At 34.2% G+C, this 20,758-nt stretch overlaps 1 protein-coding gene across 3 annotated transcripts in view; it reads left to right on the forward strand.

Annotated features, from left to right (window-relative positions):
• Positions 1-20,758, forward strand: part of LOC134847870 (uncharacterized) — a 164,466-nt gene that overhangs the window by 99,687 nt on the left and 44,021 nt on the right. For 2 of the 3 annotated variants that reach the window (XM_063865125.1, XM_063865123.1), the window contains exons 2-3: positions 4,051-4,163; positions 6,015-6,228. In XM_063865125.1, coding sequence (XP_063721195.1) covers positions 6,034-6,228 — 195 coding nt within the window. In that variant the 5' untranslated portion in view covers positions 4,051-4,163; positions 6,015-6,033. The remainder of the gene's footprint in view (positions 1-4,050; positions 4,164-6,014; positions 6,229-20,758) is intronic. The other variant, XM_063865124.1, reaches the window with a different exon arrangement.

A 20,758-nucleotide genomic window follows, 5' to 3' on the forward strand; every position in this document is an offset into this window, starting at 1 on the left:
TCGACCTGGATGATTTCCTTAGCGTTCTTTCTGCCGTTTCAACAGTATATTTTTTTATGCTGACCTGCATTTGGTTTGGTTGTCTTGGTAATGTCGTTTGAAGTTGTCTTAACTTCACTTGGCTCCCAATACAAGATGATTACTGAACACTCTGAATGAAATTTCTGGCATCACAATTTTCTTTCGATATAAGTATTGAGTTTCAGTTACTAATGACTTCGTCATTTTGTTTTTCTATTTTACGAGTTATTTTGTTTGTTTTGCGTTAGTTTCTGAAATGAAGTATTATCGAATGGGCCGAGGTCTCTGCGTGCATTTGTTGATTTAATTTGTTCACGTCACTATTGAAATTTGAAATTGTGTTCAAACGGATTCGACTTAGTTCTTGTAGTGCTCAGTGTTACTTTTTCTTGAATTTTTTGCTTGAATGACCATCTTGTATCTTCTTGGTTTTTCTGTTTGTTCTGTTTCAATTTGAAGTATAATGAATTGGAACCGATGAATGACGGCTTTGCTCTGTGTTCGCTGAGCCTGGCTCTTTCTCATTATCTGAAGTAAAAATTGATGTAACAAGTAATTGCGAAGGTTTTGATCTCGTGCAAATGATGCTTGAAGATTTTTTTTGACGTATTTCAGTCGAGAAAAAATTTTGACTGCTCAGTTGTCTTTGTCATGATATTTTCAAGGAACTCGATTTACGAAAATCTATAAGTAGTAGATGTTGTTGTCGGTTTAGCTAGTGATCAACGGGTATGGTAAAACCTTTTGTTTAAACTTTAATTTTGCCAGAATAAGGTGACTTGTTCTCTAGAAAGTTCGAGGACTGTATTAATTAGTTCCTTCTAATTTAATATTTTTATTGGACACTTGTTATCTTTGCATTTTGTTTTCTGATCAATGATTTCCTGAGCTTTCATTCTATCGTTTTATTTTTTTATGATGACTGGCATTTGTTTTGATTGTCTTGGTAATGCTGTTTGAAGTTGTCTTAACTCCACTTGGCTCCCAACACAAGATGATTACTCAAACTTCTGAATAAAATTTCTAGTATCACAGTTTTTATGCGATTTTAAGCATGAAGTTTTAATTACGAATGATTTCGCATCGTTTTGTTCTGTTCAACTGATTATTCTAGTGTTCAATTAGTTAGTGAATTGAAATTTTGTCGAATGGGCCGAGGTCTCTTCATGCGTTTGTTGATTTAGTCTGTTCATGTCCTTATTCAATTTTCAATTTGTGTTCAAATGTTTTTGACTTAGATCCATAAGTGCTCAGTGATGCTTTTTCGTGATTTATTTTCACCGTAGACCATCTTGTATCTTTTTGGTTTTCCTGTTTGTTCTGTTTCAGTTTGAAGTGTAATGAATTGGAACCGATGATTGATGACTTTGCTTTGCGTTTGTTGAACCTGGCTCAGTTTCTCCAGCATCTGTAGTACATATCGATGTAACAAGTGATTGTGATGTTTTTCATCTCGATCAATTGATGCTTGAGGACAAACTTTTTCTGAACTGTTTTAGTCGTCGTAAAGATTTTGACTGCGCAGTGATATTTTTCATGATATTTTGAAAAAGCTTGAATTATGAAAATCTATAACTAGTAGTAGTTGTTGTCAAATTAGCTAGTGATCATAGGGTGTACTGAAACGTTTTAATTGAATCTGTATGTTTGCCAGAATAAGGTGACTTGTTTTTGAGAAAGTTCAACGCCTGAGATATATGTGTATATTCTTTAATGTTTGGCTCATCCGCTAGCTCAGATTACAATTTGAAGTCTAATTTGGCTTTTTATTGTTTGCGCGAGCAAATAACTTCTCTGTTGAAATAGTTAGACGGCTGGTGCACTTTGTGGTGGGTCATGATGGCTTCTATTTTTTGCGAAACAATTTCCGTCTTCTCATCTTGTTTTTTTATCAATTTTTTGTTGAGGTAGAAGGAGTCTCAAACTCCAAATATATTTGCATGGTTACTGTGAAGAACTCCAAGTATGATTATCGTCAATGAGTATTTGGTCTTTGACCCCATTGGGTGTGAGCATAATCTTAATGCGCCTTTGACCCCATCGGGTGATCATAATATCTTTTTGCAAGGACTTGTTTTTTTTTGTCGGCACTTCGTTTAATAGTGATGATCAGGCTTAGGGGTTAATTGTTTGAATAGTCTCTTAATGCTTGTCCTTTCGAAACTTCTGAGCGAAGCGAGTGGCTTCCCCTCATGCTGGAGAAACCCAATGCTTGAAGTTTTATTTGGCTCATTTTTAGCCAATCACAATTGAGTATTCAAAAATCTCAAGGAAATAGCAAAAATCTCAAAGTAAGTAAATAAATCCAGGCCATTAGAGTTAACATTGACCGATTAGATAATAGGCAGATGATTGAAAATAATGCCGGATCAAAGGCGGATTGGAACAAATTTAATGTTTTTTAAGAATACCGATTTACGAAAAAAGGAAAAACAAAAAACTAAATTTATTATATCTGCAACTATTATATCTGCAACTATATTATACTTATTATATTAACATTTTCTGTTAATATTGACTTCGATTTTGTGAGAAAGGCATTTAGCCAATAAGAACGCTTAGCATTCGCTCCAGCATGAGAACCCTCCCCAGTGAACCGTGTGACATCAGATATTTTAAATTGAATTTACTTTTCAAGCAGAAACCGTCTTGTTGCGACTTCTTATTTTTTTTTCAATTTAATTTCAGTCTAAGACGGAAGGTTTAACCCAGACATTTATTTGCGTATGTTGATTAAGGAATAGTATCTTCCACATTAAAACGTGATTCAGTTTGAGATACTGTATCGCTGATTTTGATTTTGTTCGATGCTTGATGGTATAGATTTGGAACAGTCTTAAATCTGGAATTAATTTTCGTTTTTAAATTGGTAGTCACAGTTTATAATAGTAGTTTGGAGAATTATAAGAATTTGTAACTGGTTTTAAATATTTGTCGGAGATTGGTGTTTGTTGATTGGTGACATTAAAGATGCAAAATATGCTGATCTGATTAATATTATTTTTTGAAGAAAAACTCCCAAGATCTCACAAACAAATTCTAATTTCGTTATACCTAATCTTACTTATTGTGAAAATTTTTGGAATAAAATTTTGCGTTTAGTCAGTTTATTGACTTCTTTTTGTTGTTTTTGTTGAAAGAAAGGTGTATTTACACAAGCATAGCTTGTGTTATAGTATGAACTGTCTTTTGCTCCATTTTAAGTCGCAAATATTGTTGCGATCCAATTGTTGTGACTAAATGTGTTCATTTTGAAAGTGTTCATGTTGATCCAGCTATTGAATACAGCCAATGCTAAGAATATTAACAGACTATTAAATTACAAATAGCACTTCAGCTTCAACGTATCATCGATCTGTAGCGTAGAGGTAGGAAAGGAGACCAGCAACAAAAAAGAGGGTTCGAACCTGGGCAGGTTCGGATGTTTTTAAGAACTGTGACCGCTCTATAAATTGTTAAAAAGCTTCCGCTCTATAAATTGAGGCATGTTAGTTGGTAAATTTATTTTTTTTCAAATGGATTAGTATTCTTAATGCGTCATAATTGACTTTCATCTCTTACCAATTATATAGACTCATAATTGGCGTGCATCACTAAAGAAATTTTGTAGACTCAAAGTTTTACTCATTCAGTTTTTCCCCCAGTAGTATTATCGGTCATATTTTGCTTGTGTATGCGAAGTGCATTTTCGCCTCTGTGTCTTATTTTTTGAGTTGAGTGTTGTAGCGAAATGATCTTGTTTAGCTGGTTTCAGATGATAGAAGTTTTCGAAAAAGCTGCTTTAATGTTCTTTTGCTCTTGATTTTTTGCGTTTTGATTGTTTTATTCATGCGATTTCCAGCTATTCTAGCTACTATAAGCTGCCAAATCGAAATTTGCTCTGTTTTTTTGGTTTGGGTTTGATTATTGGTTGTGGAAAAAATTAAGGTTGAGTTTTTCAAAAAAAAACTTTTACACAGATCGTTTCGCTTAGGTTTAGCTACATCTTTTTTCATATACCGTTCAAGCGTTTGCTAGTTTTCATTTCAGAACTGCGAGTGAAGTATATGTGGTCACCGAAATTTTCAAGTCCAGAATCTTTTGAAATTAAAAGATTGTCGGAGAAAGCTAATGGGAATCTAGAAGAAGATATACTCAGCCAGGTCAGTTTGGGGTCTATTCTGTTATACCCCCTCCCTAGATGACCTAATTGAAAATTAAAAATTGTTAGATTTACTTACAAAACGAAGTTAGATTTAATAAAAAAATTGCTGGTTTGATCTCAAGAGTGTTGCACCAACTCAAAACATTCAAAAAAAAAACATAATTTAAACGAAAAAAGAACCGCATTTGGTCTAGTTTTTATGGTTTATGTGGAGTGAACGGCAAAGAAATTAACAAAAAGAACACGTGTGAGGCTAAATTAGGAGAATTTACTTCGTTTGTTTATATCAAAACTTGCCCTCTATTCAAAACCTAACTTTTTCTGAATGTCGACGCAATTTCGTTACCATCATTTTCTCTTTTCATCATACAGGGGAGTATAACCGAAAAGACTTCCAGTTTGCTTTTGATTAGCTACTTGATCGGTCTTGTTCATTGGTTCCTTGCACAAAAAATTTCCCTGTTCGTTGGCACAATGCCAGCTATCTATTGGCATATTTTTAAGGACACTAACTGGGTAAAAGTATGCAAGATTAGTTTTTTTGTGCTTTTGAAATTAGGTTTTAGCTCCGTGTTGGGAACTGGAACCTTCTTGAATTTGTTCACGTATTGCTGCCGCATTAGCTCAGTTGGTGTCCCATGTTCAAAAAGCCTCCAACGAGTTCTTTTGGTGTTATGAAGGCTATAGAAACATTTCACAATTTAAAAAGGAGGCAATAAGAAGAAATAGTAATTCAAAAAGCTTTAACCTGATCGAAATCAAATTTGATGGCCTTAGTAGAAAAATCGTCACCTCTTTGGTTCCCTTGGCACTTAACTCAATCGTAATTGTTCTGTTTATCAATCAAGTGTAAATGATGTTCAATTACTGGGAGGTTCTGTCTTCATAAAATTTGGTTTTTGTTGTATAAGTTGGTAATATTGAGATGTAGTTTCGCAAAGGGGAGTGTAGTGTAAAACTACCAGGTATTTTTGTTTTTCAATCCAAAAACAGTCGCAAGTATTGATGGTACTTTTGGTGGGTTTTTTGAAGCAGGCTGCGTTGGCCGTTTAATAGGATTTGCTTAGACTTTTTCTTAAAAATAAATGAAATTATTAATGCATTTAAATTCGTCAAATTAGCCGGAGAAAAATTTTATTGCATACATCAGTACAAAAATGAGAAATACATATCCAAAATTTTTCAACCCTTTTTCGCAAAATTTTTGAAATGCATCAGATATACGCAATCAGTTTCTATAGTTTTCAATTTGTTACATGCTAAGTTGTTTGATTGCCTTCAGTTATCTTTGGTGGCAGTTTTGCTGCTGAACATTGGCTATTTATTAGCATCCGCTGTTTCGTTAGTGGATTTGGGGACCTTGGTGCAGATGCGAGAACTTGAGACTCGAAATCGATTTGTTGCTGGTTGGAATCAGCTGCTTTTTGTCGCTTGTGTTCGCAAATTACAGCTTCGCCTCTGTGTGTTATGCTAAATTGAGGCAGCATTTTGTGACTCTCCATCTGGGCCTAGGTGTTGTCAAGGGCCTGCGCAGCGTTGCAGGCGCTTGGACTAGTTGTTACTCTTTATCCGGGTACCAAAGTCACCGCATTGTTTCCTCTTCCTGAAACCTGTTTATGGGACCTGCTGTCGTTGTTGTTGCTTCTGGAAGAGTTTGCAATATCTCTTGAGGTGCGTTTTAATATGGTTTGTGGCTAGCGGTTTACCACATCCGGAGCATCCTGCTGTCCTAAATAGACCATTCTACACTATCCAATTTTTTCACCGCTCAAAATTGCAAGATCAAATCAAAACAACACAAACTCGAAAGCATATCATGCAGATGAGACTATCTGTCCTTGTATTTCAGGTAGCTTAGTTACACACTCATGGTTCAGAAGACAGTTCCGAGAATAAATTTCGAATGTGCTACTCGCACTAACACAGAACATCTCTTCTGCTCGTCATCAGAGGCAGTTGAGTTACTGGCACAATCTTTATTGGATGCCTTCGAAGATGTTGGATTTTTTGTAGTCTACAATCACGGAATTGATCCAGCCGTGCTCGGCAATCTCAAAGAAGAGGTTAATATTTTGTCTTTTTGAAATTTAGGTACAAGTATGATATTTTAGTCCCTAAATTTTAGATGGGTCCCATAAATCACGGGAACTATCGGTCATACTTGTTTTTTTTTCAGGGACCCCAGCTATTAAACTTGTAGTGACTTAATATAATATATCACTTGACTCATTCCGAAAATTATTTGTGGTACCTGATTTTGCGAGGAAAACAAAAAAAAGAAAAAAGCTAAAACACACGAATACAAAGTTCCTCCCCCATTTTCAATGACCGGAACAAAGACATTAGAATTTTATTTTAAAAACCTTTATTTCCGGACATTTAAGTTGCCTTTGACGTTTGGCCTTCGGTTAAAAAGATATTATAAGCGTACAAGATCATTAATTAACCGAAAGGGCAGAATAAACGTACGTTTGCATGCTTTAGATACATATTGTATATACACACACACACACACACACACACACACACACACACACACACACACACAATTCTCACCATTTCTTGAACTCAATAAAAAGTGTGTAAGAGGATAGCGTTTCGAAAAATTGAAATAGATTTTGAGTATAATACAACGAATTTATAAGTCAGTACAAGTTTCCTCGCAAAATCAGGTACCACAAATAATCTTCGGAATGAGTCAAGTGATATATTATATTAAAGGCCTTTTGGTCGTGATTCAAATGACATTAACAATTTCTGAAACTTTTTTCACGGTGTCGAGAAAAACTGGTTTGAAATTTTTAGTTTAAACTTAGTTTACTCAAGTAAAGCTAGTTTTTTGAATTTTTTCCGCAATTGTGGTAATCAAACACTTGAAAATTCAAAAAAAATCCTGCAAAAAATTTTTTTTTCCGTTTTTCTTGTCATTTTTTTATTCAGTTGATCTATTGTAGTATGACTCTCAAATATGCCTAACTTCTTTTTTATCGTTCATATCTTTTTATCACAGCATGCAGAAAAAAAACGACACCAATTTGAAAAAAAAATTTGTGTTTTTTAAGACTGGTCGGAACATTCTGTGCTACTTGCATAGTAACCGTGTATCCTTTTTTTAACTTTTTATTTGCTTTCATCCTGAATTTTGCTCGATTTTTTGTTGATAAATTGTGAATGACTACACGGCAAATATGACGAAAACCGCTGAGACGACAACCGCTTTTGGTGGGAGTTTAAGACGACACTACACACAAGTTTTCCAATTGTTTATCTGAGAAGTACAATTCGTTTAAATTCGAAAAGCTCAGTTTACATGTAATAGCTCTCATTTGTCGCCTTAATGTCATGTCATCTAAATTTTTTGTCTCATTTATCTAGCAGCAACAAAAAAGTTTCTAAGAAAAGAAAGAAAAAATGTGTTTTTCAAGAACTAAAAACAAATTCAACATTTATCTGAACAGTGCTTACACATGCAAGCTTCAGCAAGTTAGCGTAGTAGTACGAGTTTTTTTACAACCTAAGTCGCAAGTGTTGGTGCCAATTTTGGTGGCACTTTTAACGCTTTTTGATAGCATGTGCTTTGACTTTCGATTCGCGGTAAGTTAACACATCTGATGCGTTCATATTTCATCACGCGAACCAAAAAAAGCAGTTTGTTTCAAACAACAGTACAATTATAAGTACTGCATTTCAGAAAGTTTCAATGGAGTATATCGTATTTGTTTGATGCAAAGTTTTGTATGCCAAGTTAGTGTAAAAGCCTTAAGTTTATTGTATTCCAAATTATTACAAATATTCCAAAATTTGTACCTTTGAGTATTTGGTGCGGTTTTTGCTGCATGGCATTGTTTTAGCATATTTAGCTGCTTTTTTGTTGGCTCGTGTTGGTAAGTTTGCAGGAGTCCGTGATACATATGCGAGGACGAGCGGCCAAAATTTTATTTCGCAAGGCTTATTTTTTTCGTTTTCTCATTACGGTTGAAATAGCAAGAATATTGCAACTAGGTATTATACTTTTTTTTGTTCAGTAAATAATTTTGTTTAAATGGTAAATTTAGGTTTAGCTCATAACTGGAGGTAGCGAATATGCCTGGGACTGCAAAGGTCATATGTTCGAATGTGACCGAACCTTTTTTCATACGAGAATTAAACCGTATAAAAAAAATGTCGGCTAGTGATTTGTCTGCTTATGTTTTGTCGGCTTAGTTGCCGCATCGTATGTTGTTTTCTGGTTTATGCAATTCACATATTGGTTGCTTTTAGTTTTTTGATTTACTTTTGCTGTTTGTAAGGTTATAAACCTTAATTTCGCTCGTTTTTTTTTTTTTTCGCTCAAAAACTTTATTCTGCCTAAATGGTTTCGGGCGTAATTTTATCGGCTTAGTGGCCGGATATTGCGTCGTTTGATGACCAAAGAAATTGGTTGTGCACGCATGTGGTTGTTTTTAAAGTTGGGGGCTTCGAATATTTTTTTCTAAGTTGTGTAGTTTTTTGCTCTTTTGTTTTGGTCAGTTTTTTTCTCAAAAATCGTTGTATTCATTTCGATACATCTAGTATTTTCGGCAGTTCCGATTTGTCTTCGATTTTTTTTCCTAGTTTTCTACGATTGTATCGCAAGTGCTCCGAAGCTACGCTTCGCCTCTGTGTTTCATTTCCACAGCTAATTTCAACCATTTTCTTGCTTAAGTTTTCAAAGAGCAGCCTTGCCTCGGTGTCAAATTTAGTTCAATCCAGAGAGAATAGCGAACAAACCCAGTGAGATCTCGAAACGATGTTTGAATTTAGCATGGTAAAATATTTCTCTTTTGCCAAGGTTTACAACAAAATAACCACTTAAAAAAATCTAAAAATATTTTTATTCATTTTCTATCTGATTGTAATTTTTCATTGCTTGATATTTTACGATTATCTATTGAACACTAATTTTTTCTTTTACAAACTGTGATGAATTGAGTAATTTATTTGCAATACACCATTTTCAATGTCTAAAAGAAACGTTAATTTTCAAGGTCTAAATGAACGTTCTCGGCAGGATAATTTTTCATGCATTGCAAAGTATATTTCTTTTGAATGAAATTTTGTTGGAATGGTTTGTTTTACTTCGTTTTTCCTTGTTGTTCATTTTGCAGTTTTTCCACTATGATTTGAATTGTGCACACGTTCTCTGGGGGTAGAAAATATATTTTTTAAATCACTATGATAAGTTGAGGCGTTTGTTTGATGACATGGAATTACCCATTGATCATTATCTGAAACGTTTTGGATTATTAGTGATTAACTTCTATAGCAACTGATGCATTGAGTATCATGTTCGATATTTTTGTTATTGGGCTTTTGTTTTTTTGTTTTCCAATAAGTTCATGTTTTATTTTTAAGCTTTTGTCTTGTTTCGTTTTGTTTTACATACAGTCCCTACCGTTCTGTTCCACTTAGACAGCTAAAGTGTGCATGAATTGCAAATGATCATTTCGCAATCTGATAGTTTGTTGGAAAGTAATTTTTTCTTTTTTTTGTCTAGAAAGTTCTCATTGCAATTTTTCCATTTTGACCTGTTCAATCTCTGGGTTGCATCTGGTTTTTCAGGTCGAGTTGTGATACGTTTTGGCGTTTGATTGATGATATGCAGTTGCCTTTAGATAATATGAGGCAACGTTTTCTTGCAATAGTTACCCTATTGATTCTAGTATATCGCAAATCATAACGAATATCAATAAAATCATGTTTGATCTTGAAGCTTTTGTTTTTTGATATCTACAGTCCCTCGCTGATTGGAAGTCTTCGAGTGCTAGATATAATCCGTATGTCTAAGGTATAATAATTTGTTCTCAAAAGTGATGATTTGAGGCATTTGTTTGATACTCTGCAATGTACAATGGTGATGTCTAAATTACACGTTCTGTTTCCCTTGGGCAGCTAAATTGTGCATGAATTGCAAATGATAGTTTCGCGATCTGATAAATTGATGGAAAGTAAGTTTTTCGTTTGTTGTCCCGAAAGTTCTCATTTCAGTTTTCCATTTTGACCTGTTTAGTCTCTGGGTTGCATCTGGTTTTTTAGGTCGAGTTGTGGTTCGTCGTGGCGTATGATTGATGATATGCAGTTACCTTTAGATCACATGAGGCAACGTTTTCTTGCAATAGTTACCCTAATGATTCTGGTCTAAAGCAAATCATAACGAACATCAGTAAAATCATGTTTGAGCTGAAAGCTTTTGATTTTTGCTTAGACATTCATCGCTGATTGGTAGTCTTTCAGTGCTAGATAAAATCCCAATGTCGAAGGTTTAATAATTTGTTCGCAAAACGTTGATTTAAGGGATTTGTTTGATACTCTGCAATGCACAATTGCCGATAAGTAAACGGAAGGTGTTGTTTTTTTTTAGGCAGCTGAAATGTGAATGATAATTTCGAGCTCTGATAATTTGGTGGAAGGTGGTTTTCCCGTTTGTTGTCTCGAGATTTGTCATTGCAATTTTTCCATTTTGACCTGTTCAATCTCTGGGTTGCATCTGGTTTTTAGTTCAAGTTTTGACGTTTGATTGATGATATGCAGTTACCTTTAGATCATAGGAGGCAACGTTTCCTTGCTTAGTTACCCTAATGAATCTGGTCTATAGCAAATCATAACGAAAATCAATAAAATCATGTTTGAGCTTGAAGCTTTTGTTTTTCTTGCTTATACATTCATCGCTGATTGGTAGTCTTTCAGTGCTAGATAAAATCCCAATGTCGAAGGTTTAATAATTTGTTCTCAAAACGATGATTTAAGGCATTTGTTTGATACTCAGCAATCCACAATTGTCGATAAGTAAATGGAACGTGTTGTTTCCTTTAGGCAGCTAAAATATGCATGATAATTTTGTGCGCTGATAATTTGTTGGTAAGTAGTTCTCCCATTTCTTGTCCCGAGATTTTTCATTGCAATTTTTCCATTTTGACTTGTTCAATCTCTGGGTTGCATCTGGTTTTTAGTTCGAGTTTTGGTTAGTTTTGACGTTTGATTGATGATATGCAGTTGCCTTAAGATCATAGTAGGCAATGTTTCCTTGCTGTAGTTACCTTAATGATTTTGGTATATAGCAAATCATAACTAATAAACCGTCTTTCAGTGCTAGATATAATCTGTATGTCTAAGTTTTGATATTTTGTGCCCAATTGTGATGATTGGAGGCGTTTGTTTGATACTCTGCAATGTACAATTGGCGATGTCTAAGTGGAACGTTCTGTTTCGGTTGGGCAGCTAAATTCTTCATTTGAAAATGATAATTTCGCGATCTGATAAATTGCTGCAAAAAGTAATTATTCTATTTTTTGTCCCGATAGTTCTCGTTGCAACTTTTGTATTTTGAATTAAATTGTTCACAATCTCTGGGTTGCAACTAGTTTTTGGATCGAAGTGTGTTACGTTTGTCGTTTGGTTGACATGCAGTTACCTCCTTTTTGATTATATGAAACGTTTCATTGCAAAAAGATATGCTAATGATTCTGGTCTGTTGCAAATGATACAGAGTTTCTTATACCATCATGTTTAAAATCTATTTTGTTGTTTTCAACAAACAGTCCCTAGCTAATTGTTTGTCCCTTGATTTATTCCGTTAGTTTATGGTCCTATAATTTGCTCCAAAAAATGATGATTTGAGGCTTTTGTTTGATACTGCAGTGTATCATCGATTACTCAACTTAAATGGGTATGATTAAAAATGGATATTTTCTCGATCTGATAAGTTTTTAAAATGTTAATTTTTTTTCCTGATAGTTGACATAGTATATTCTCCTTTTTGACTTGATTTGTTCACAATCTCTGGTTCAAAAATAGTTTTCTTTGTTCAAATTTTGTTAAATTCAGGCTTTCGTTCGGTGATATGCAAACTCATTGATCATTGAATGAAATTTTGCTTTTCAATAGTTGTGCTTAGGATTCTTGTCTATATCAAATAATCGTGATCATCTAATAACTTCAGGTTTTATTTTTAAGCTTTTGTCTTGTTTTGTTTTCAATACAGTCCCAACCGTTCTGTTTCACCTAGACAGCTAAACTGTGCATGAATTGCAAATGATCATTTCGCAATCTGATAAATTGTTGGAAAGTAATTTACCGTTTTTTGCCCCGAAAGTTTTTTTTGCAATTATTCCAGTTTTACCTGTATATCTCTGGGTTGCATCTGTTTTTTTTTAGTTCGAGTTGTGGTTCGTTATGGGGTTTGATTGATGATATGCAGTTATCTTTAGATCATATGAGGCAACGTTTTCTTGCAATAGTTGTTCCCTAATTATTCTGGTATATATCAAATCATAATGAATATCATTAAAATCAGATTTGATCTTGAAGCATTTGTTTTTTTTTGTTGAAACCGTCTTCCGCTGATAGGTACTCCTTCAGTGCTTGATATAATCCGTAAGTCTGAGATTTAATTTTTTTATTCTCAAAAAGATGATTTGGGGCATTTGTTTGATACTCTGCGATGTACAATTGTCAATGTCTGAATGAAACGTATTGTTTCCTTTTGGTCGCTAAATTGTGCATCAATTGCAAATGACAGTTTCGCGATCTGCTAAGTTGTTGGAAAGTAATTTTTCTGTTTATTGTCCCAAAATTTTTCATTGTATTTTAAAATATATATATTTGACCTGTTCAATCTCTGGGATGCATCTGGCTTTTAGGTCGAGTTGTGGTACTTTTTGGCGTTTGGTTGATGATATGCAGTTATCTTCAGATCATATGAGGCAAAGTTTTCTTGCATTAGTTCCATAATGATTCTGTCATATAGCAAATGATATAGAGTTTCTTATAATATCATGTTTAAAGACTTATTTGTTGTTTTCAACAAACAGTCCCTAGCTGATTGTTTGTCCCTTGATTTATTCCGTTAGCTTAAGGTCCTATAATTTGCTCCAAAAAATGATGATTTGAGGCTTTTGTTTGATACTCTGCAGTGTATCATCGATTACGCAATGAATTGTTCTGTTTCTTGTAAGCAGCTTAAATGGGTATGATTAGAACTGGATATTTTTTCGATCTGATAAGTTTGTAAGATGTTAATTTTTTTTCCTGATAGTTAAGATAGTATATTCTCCTTTTTGACTTGATTTGTTCACAATCTCTGGTTTAAAAATAGTTTTCTTTGTTCAAATTTTGTTAAGTTCAGGCTTTCGTTCGGTGATATGCAAACTCATTGATCATTGAATGAAATTTTGCTTTTCAATAGTTGAGCTTAGGATTCTGGTCTATATCAAATAATCTTGATCATCTAATAACTTCAGGTTTTATTTTTAAGCTTTTGTCTTGTTTTGTTTTCAATACAGTCCCTACCGTTCTGTTTCACCTAGACAGCTAAACTGTGCGTGAATTGCAAATGATCATTTCGCAATCTGATAAATTGTTGGAGAGTAATTTACCGTCTTTGCCCCGAAAGTTTTTTTTGCATTTTTTCCAGTTTTACCTGTTCATTCTCTGGGTTGCTTCTGGTTTTTTTTAGTTTAAGTTGTGTTTCGTTATGATGTTATGCAGTTATCTTTAGATCATATGAGGCAACGTTTTCTTGCAATAGTTCCCTAATTATTCTGGTATATAGCAAATCATAATGAATATCATTAAAATCAGGTTTGATCTTGAAGCTTTTTTTTTGTTGAAACCGTCCTCCGCTGATAGGTACTCATTCAGTGCTTGATATAATCCGTAAGTCTGAGATTTAATATTTTATTCTCAAAAAGATGATTTGGGGCATTTGTTTGATATTCTGCGATGTACAATTGTCGATGTCTGAATGAAACGTATTGTTTCCGTTTGGTCGCTAAATTGTGCATGAATTGCAAATGACAATTTCGCGATCTGCTTAATTGTTGTAAAGTAATTTTTCTGTTGATTGTCCCGAAATTTTTCATTGTATTTTTAAAAAAAAAACATATTTGAACTATTCAATCTCCGGGATGCATCTGGCTTTTAGGTCGAGTTGTGGTACTTTTTGGCGTTTGGTTGATGATATGCAGTTATCTTTAGATCATATGAGGCAAAGTTTTCTTGCAATAGTTCCCTAATGATTCTGGTATATAGCAAATGATACAGAGTTTCCTATAACATCATGTTTAAAGTCTTATTTGTTGTTTTCAACAACCAGTCCCTAGCTGATTGTTTTGTCCTTTGATTTATTCCATTAGTTTAAGGTCCTATAATTTGCTCCAAAAAATGATGATTTGAGGCTTTTGTTTGATACTCTGCAGTGTATCATCGATTATTCAATGAAGTGTTCTGTTTTCTGTAAGCAGCTTAAATGGGTATGATTAGAAATGGATATTTTCTCGATCTGATAAGTTTGTAAAATGTTTTTTTTTCCTGATAGTTGACATAGTATATTCTCCTTTTTGACTTGATTTGTTCACAATCTCTGGTTCAAAAATAGTTTTCTTTGTTCAAATTTTGTTAAGTTTAGGCTTTTGTTCGGTGATATGCATTCTCATTGATCATTGAATGAAATTTTGCCTTTCAATAGTTGTGCTTAGTATTCTTGCCAAATCAAATATTCTTGATCATCTAATAACTTCAGGTTTTATTTTTAAGCTTTTGTCTTGTTTACTTTTCAATACAGTCCCTACCGTTCTGTTTCACCTAGACAGCTAAACTGTGCATGAATTGCAAATGATCATTTTGCAATCTGATAAATTGTTGGAGAGTATTTTACCGTTTTTTGACCCGAAAGTTTTTTTTTGCATTTTTTCCAGTTTTACCTGTTCAATCTCTGGGTTGAATCTGGTTTTTTTTAGTTCGAGTTGTGTTTCGTTATGACTTTTGATTGATGATATGCAGTTATCTTTAGATCATCTGGTTCCAGCCTTTTGTTTGATACTCTGCAATGTACAATTGGCGGTGTCTAAATGAAACGTCCTTTTTCGCTTCGGCAGCTGAATCGTCCATGAATTGCAAATGAAAATTTTGCGTTCTGATAAATTGTTGGAAAGTCATTTTTCCGTTTTTTGTCCCGAAAGTTCTCATTGCAATTTTTCCATTTTGAACTGTTCAATGTCTGGGTTGCATCTGGTTTTTTAGGTCGAGTTGTGGTCCGTTTTGGTGTTTGATTGATGATATGCACTTACCTTTAAAGTGTACGAGGTAACGTTTCCTTGCAATATTTACCTCAATATTTCTGGTCAATAGCAAATCTTAACGAATATCAATAAAACTTAGGTTGATCTTGAAAGCTTATGGTTTTTGCTTAAACAGTCATCGCTGATTGGTAGTCTTCCAGTGCTATATATAATCCCTATGTCTAAAGTTTAATAATTTGTTCTCACAACTGATGATTTGAGGCATTTGTTTGATACTCTGCAATGTACAATTGGCGATGTCTAAATGAAATGTTCTGTTTCCCTTGGGCAGCTAAATTGTGCATGAATTGCAAATGATAATTTCGCGATCTGATGAATTGTTGAAAATCAGTTTTTCCGTTTTTTGTCCCGAAAGTTCGCATTGCAATTTTTCCATTTTGAACTGTTCAGTCTATGGGTTCCATCTGGTTTTTTAGGTCGAGTTGTGGTCCGTTTTGGTGTTTGATTGATGATATGCACTTACCTTTAGATTGTACGAGGCAACGTTTCCTTGCAACAGTTACCCTATTGATTCTGGTCTATAGCAAATCTTAACGAATATCAATAAAATCTAGTTTGATCTTGAAAGCTTATATTTTTTGCTCATACAGTCATCGCTGATTGGTAGTCTTCCAGTCCTAGATGTAATCCCTATGTCTAAGGTTTAGTAATTTGTTCTCACAAGTGATGATTTGAGGCATTTGTTCGATACTCTGCAATGTGCAATTGGCGATGTCTAAATGAAACGTTCTGTTTCCCTTGGGCAGCTAAATTGTGCATGAATTGCAAATGATAATTTCGCGATTTGATAAATTGTTGCAAAGTCATTATTCCATTTAGTCCCGATAGTTTTCATTGCAAGTTTTGTGTTTTCAATTAACTTGTTCACAATCTCTGGGTTGCAACAAGTTTTTTTGATGTTGTGTTACGTTTTGTCGTTTGGTTGATGATATGCAGTTACCTTTTGTGATTATATAAAAGTTTCTTTTAAATAGCTACGCTAATGATTCTGGTCTGTAGCAGATGAGTTCCTTGTAAAATCATGTTCAAAACTGAATTTGTTGTCTTCTGATGAAGGTTTCTTAACATACAGTCCCCAGCTGATTATTTCTCCCTTGATTTTTTTGTTTCTCTAAGGTTCAATAATTGGCTCCCAAATTTGATTCGAGTCTTTTGTTTGATACTCTGCAATGTACCATTGACGATGTCTTAAGGAAATGTTCTGTATCCTCTGGGCAGCTAAATTGTGCATGAATTGCAAAGGATAATTTTGCGTTCTGATAAATTGTTGGAATTTTTTTTTTTCTGTTTAATGTCCCGAATATTCTCTTTGCAATTATTTTCCATTTTGACCTATGCAATCTCTGGGTTGCATCTGGTTTTTTTAGGTCAAGTTGTGGTCCGTTTTGGCGTTTGATTGATGATTTGCACTTACTTTTAGATTGTACGAAGCCACGTTTCCTTGCAATAGTTACCCTAGTGATTCTGGTCTGTAGCAAATTTTAACGAATATCAATAAAATCTAGTTTGATCTTGAAAGCTTATGTTTTTTTGCCTATACAGTCATCGCTGAGTGATAGTCTTCCAGTGCTAGATATAATCCCTATGTCTAAGGTTTAGTAATTTGTTCTCACAAGTGATGATTTGAGGCATTTGTTCGATACTCTGCAATGTGCAATTGGCGAAGTCTAAATGAAACGTTCTGTTTCCCTTGGGCAGCTAAATTGGGCATGAATTGCAAATGATAATTCCGCGATCTGATAAATTGTTGGAAATCAGTTTTTTCGTTTTTTGTCCCGAAAGTTCTCATTGCAATTTTTTCATTTTGAAAAATGAAATGTTCTGTTTCCCTTGGGTAGCTAAATTGTGCTTGAATTGCAAATGATAATTTCGCGATTTGATAAATTGTTGGAAAGTCATTATTTCATTTAGTCCCGATAGTTTTCATTGCAAGTTTTGTGTTTTCAATTAACTTGTTCACAATCTCTGGGTTGCAACAAGTTTTTTTGATGTTGTGTTACGTTTTGTCGTTTGGTTGATGATATGCAGTTACCTTTTGTGATTATATAAAAGTTTCTTTTAAATAGCTACGCTAATGATTCTGGTCTGTAGCAGATGAGTTCCTTGTAAAATCATGTTCAAAACTGAATTTGTTGTCTTCTGATGAAGGTTTCTTAACATACAGTCCCCAGCTGATTATTTCTCCCTTGATTTTTTTTGTTTCTCTAAGGTTCAATAATTGGCTCCCAAATTTGATTCGAGTCTTTTGTTTGATACTCTGCATTGTACCATTGACGATGTCTAAAGGAAACGTTCTGTATCCTTTGGGCAGCTAAATTGTGCATGAATTGCAAATGATAATTTCGCGATTTGATAAATTGTTGGAAAGTCATTATTCCATTTAGTCCCGATAGTTCTCATTGCAACTTTTGTGTTTTGAGTTAACTTGTTCACAATCTCTGGGTTGCAACAAGTTTTTTTGATGTTGTGTTACGTTTTGTCGTTTAGTTGATGATATGCAGTTACCTTTTGTGATTATATAAAAGTTTCTTTTAAATAGCTACGCTAATGATTCTGGTCTGTAGCAGATGAGTTCCTTGTAAAATCATGTTCAAAACTGAATTTGTTGTCTTCTGATGAAGGTTTCTTAACATACAGTCCCCAGCTGATTATTTCTCCCTTGATTTTTTTTGTTTCTCTAAGGTTCAATAATTGGCTCCCAAATTTGATTCGAGTCTTTTGTTTGATACTCTGCATTGTACCATTGACGATGTCTAAAGGAAACGTTCTGTATCCTTTGGGCAGCTAAATTGTGCATGAATTGCAAATGATAATTTAGCGATTTGATAAATTGTTGGAAAGTCATTATTCCATTTAGTCCCGATAGTTCTCATTGCAACTTTTGTGTTTTGAGTTAACTTGTTCACAATCTCTGGATTGTAACTAGTTTTTTTGATGTTGTGTTACTTTTTGTCGTTTAGTTGATGATATGCAGTTACCTTTTGTGATTATATAAAAGTTTCTTTTAAATAGCTACGCTAATGATTCTGGTCTGTAGCAGATGAGTTCCTTGTAAAATCATGTTCAAAACTGAATTTGTTGTCTTCTGATGAAGGTTTCTTAACATACAGTCCCCAGCTGATTTTTTCTCCCTTGATTTTTTTGTTTCTATAAGGTTCAATAATTGGCTCCCAAATTTGATTCGAGTCTTTTGTTTGATACTCTGCAATGTACCATTGACGATGTCTAAAGGAAACGTTCTGTATCCTTTGGGCAGCTAAATTGTGCATGAATTGCAAAGGATAATTTTGCGTTCTGATAAATTGTTGGAAAGTTTTTTTTCCGTTTAATGTCCCGAATATTCTCTTTGCAATTTTTTCCATTTTGACCTATGCAATCTCTGGGTTGCATCTGAATTTTTAAGGTCAAGTTGTGGTCCGTTTTGGCGTTTGATTGATGATTTGCACTTACCCTTAGATTGTACGAGGCAACGTTTCCTTGCAATAGTTACCCTATTGATTCTGGTCTGTAGCAAATCTTAACGAATATCAATAAAATCTAGTTTGATCTAGAAAGCTTAGGTTTTTTTGCTTATACAGTCATCGCTGATTGATAGTCTTCCAGTGCTAGATATAATCCCTATGTCTAAGGTTTAGTAATTTGTTCTCACAAGTGATGATTTGAGGCATTTGTTCGATACTCTGCAATGTGCAATTGGCGAAGTCTAAATGAAACGTTCTGTTTCCCTTGGGCAGCTAAATTGGGCATGAATTGCAAATGATAATTCCTCATTGAAAGTTCTCATTGCAATTTTTTCATTTTGAAAATGAAATGTTCTGTTTTCCTTGGGAAGCTAAATTGTGCATGAATTGCAAATGATAATTTCGCGATTTGATAAATTGTTGGAAAGTCATTATTCCATTTAGTCCCGATAATTCTCATTGCAACTTTTGTGTTTTGAATTTACTGGTTCACAATCTCTGGGTTGCAACTAGTTTTTTTGATGTTGTGTTACGTTTTGTCGTTTGGTTGATGATATACAGTCACCTTTTGTGATTATATAAAAGTTTCTTTTGAAAAGCTAAGCTAATGATTCTGGACTGTAGCAGGTGAGTTCCTTGTAAAATCATGTTCAAAACTGAATTTGTTGTCTTCTGATGAAGGTTTCTTAACATACAGTCCCCAGCTGATTATTTCTCCCTTGATTTTTTTCGTTTCTCTAAGGATCAATAATTGGCTCCCAAATTTAATTCGAGTCTCTTGTTTGATATTCTGCAATGTACCATTGACGATGTCTAAAGGAAACGTTCTGTATCCTTTGGGCAGCTAAATTGCGCATGAATTGCAAAGGATAGTTTTGCGTTCTGATAAATTGTTGGAAAGTTTTTTTTCCGTTTAATGTCCCGAATATTCTCTTTGCATTTTTTCCATTTTGACCTGTGCAATCTCTGGGTTGCATCTGGTTTTTAGGTCAAGTTTAGGTCCGTTTTGGCGTTTGATTGATGATATGCACTTACCTTTAGATTGTACGAGGCAACGTTTCCTTGCAATAGTGACCCTAATGATTCTGGTCTGTAGCAAATCTTAATGAATATCAATAAAATCTAGTTTGATCTTGGAAGCTTATGTTTTTTGCTTATACAGTCATCGCTGAATAGTAGTCTTCCAGTGCTAGTTATAATCCCTATGTCTAAGCTTTAATAATTTGTTCTCACAAGTGATGATTTGAGGCATTTGTTTCATACTCTGCAATGTACAATTGACGATGTCTAAATGATACGTTCTGTTTCCCTTGGAAAGCTAAATTATGCATGAATTGCAAATGATGATTTCGCGATGTGATAAATTGTTGGAAATCAGTTTTTTCGAAGTTGTCCCGAAAGTTCTCATTGCAATTTTTTCATTTTGATCTGTTCAATCCCTGGGTTGCATCTGGTTTTTTAGGTCGAATTGTGGTCCGTTTTGGCGTTTGATTGATGATATACTCCTACCTTTAGATCGTACGAGGCAACGATTCCTTGCAACAGTTACCCTATTGATTCTGGTTTATAGAAAATCTTAACGAATATCAATAAAATCTAGTTTGATCTTGAAAGCTTATGTTTTTTGCTTATACAGTCATAGCTGATTGGTAGTCTTCCAGTGCTAGATACAATCCCGATGTCTAAAGTTTAATAATTTGTTCTCACAAGTGATGATTTGAGGCATTTGTTTCATACTCTGCAATGTACAATTGACGATGTCTAAATGATACGTTCTGTTTCCCTTGTGCAGCTAAATTGTGCATGAATTGCCACGGATATTTTCGCGATCTGATAAATTGTTCGAAATCAGTTTTTCCGTTTTTTTGTCCCGAAAGTTCTCATTGCAATTTTTCCATTTTGAACTGTTCAGTCTATGGGTTCCATCTGGTTTTTTAGGTCGAGTTGTGGTCCGTTTTGGTGTTTGATTGATGATATTGATGTATGCACTTACCTTAAAAGTGTACGAGGTATCGTTTCCTTGCAATATTTACCCT

This window comes from Symsagittifera roscoffensis, chromosome 6 (genome assembly GCF_963678635.1).
Source record: "Symsagittifera roscoffensis chromosome 6, txSymRosc1.1, whole genome shotgun sequence".
In the NCBI taxonomy this organism is placed as follows: domain Eukaryota; kingdom Metazoa; phylum Xenacoelomorpha; order Acoela; family Convolutidae; genus Symsagittifera; species Symsagittifera roscoffensis.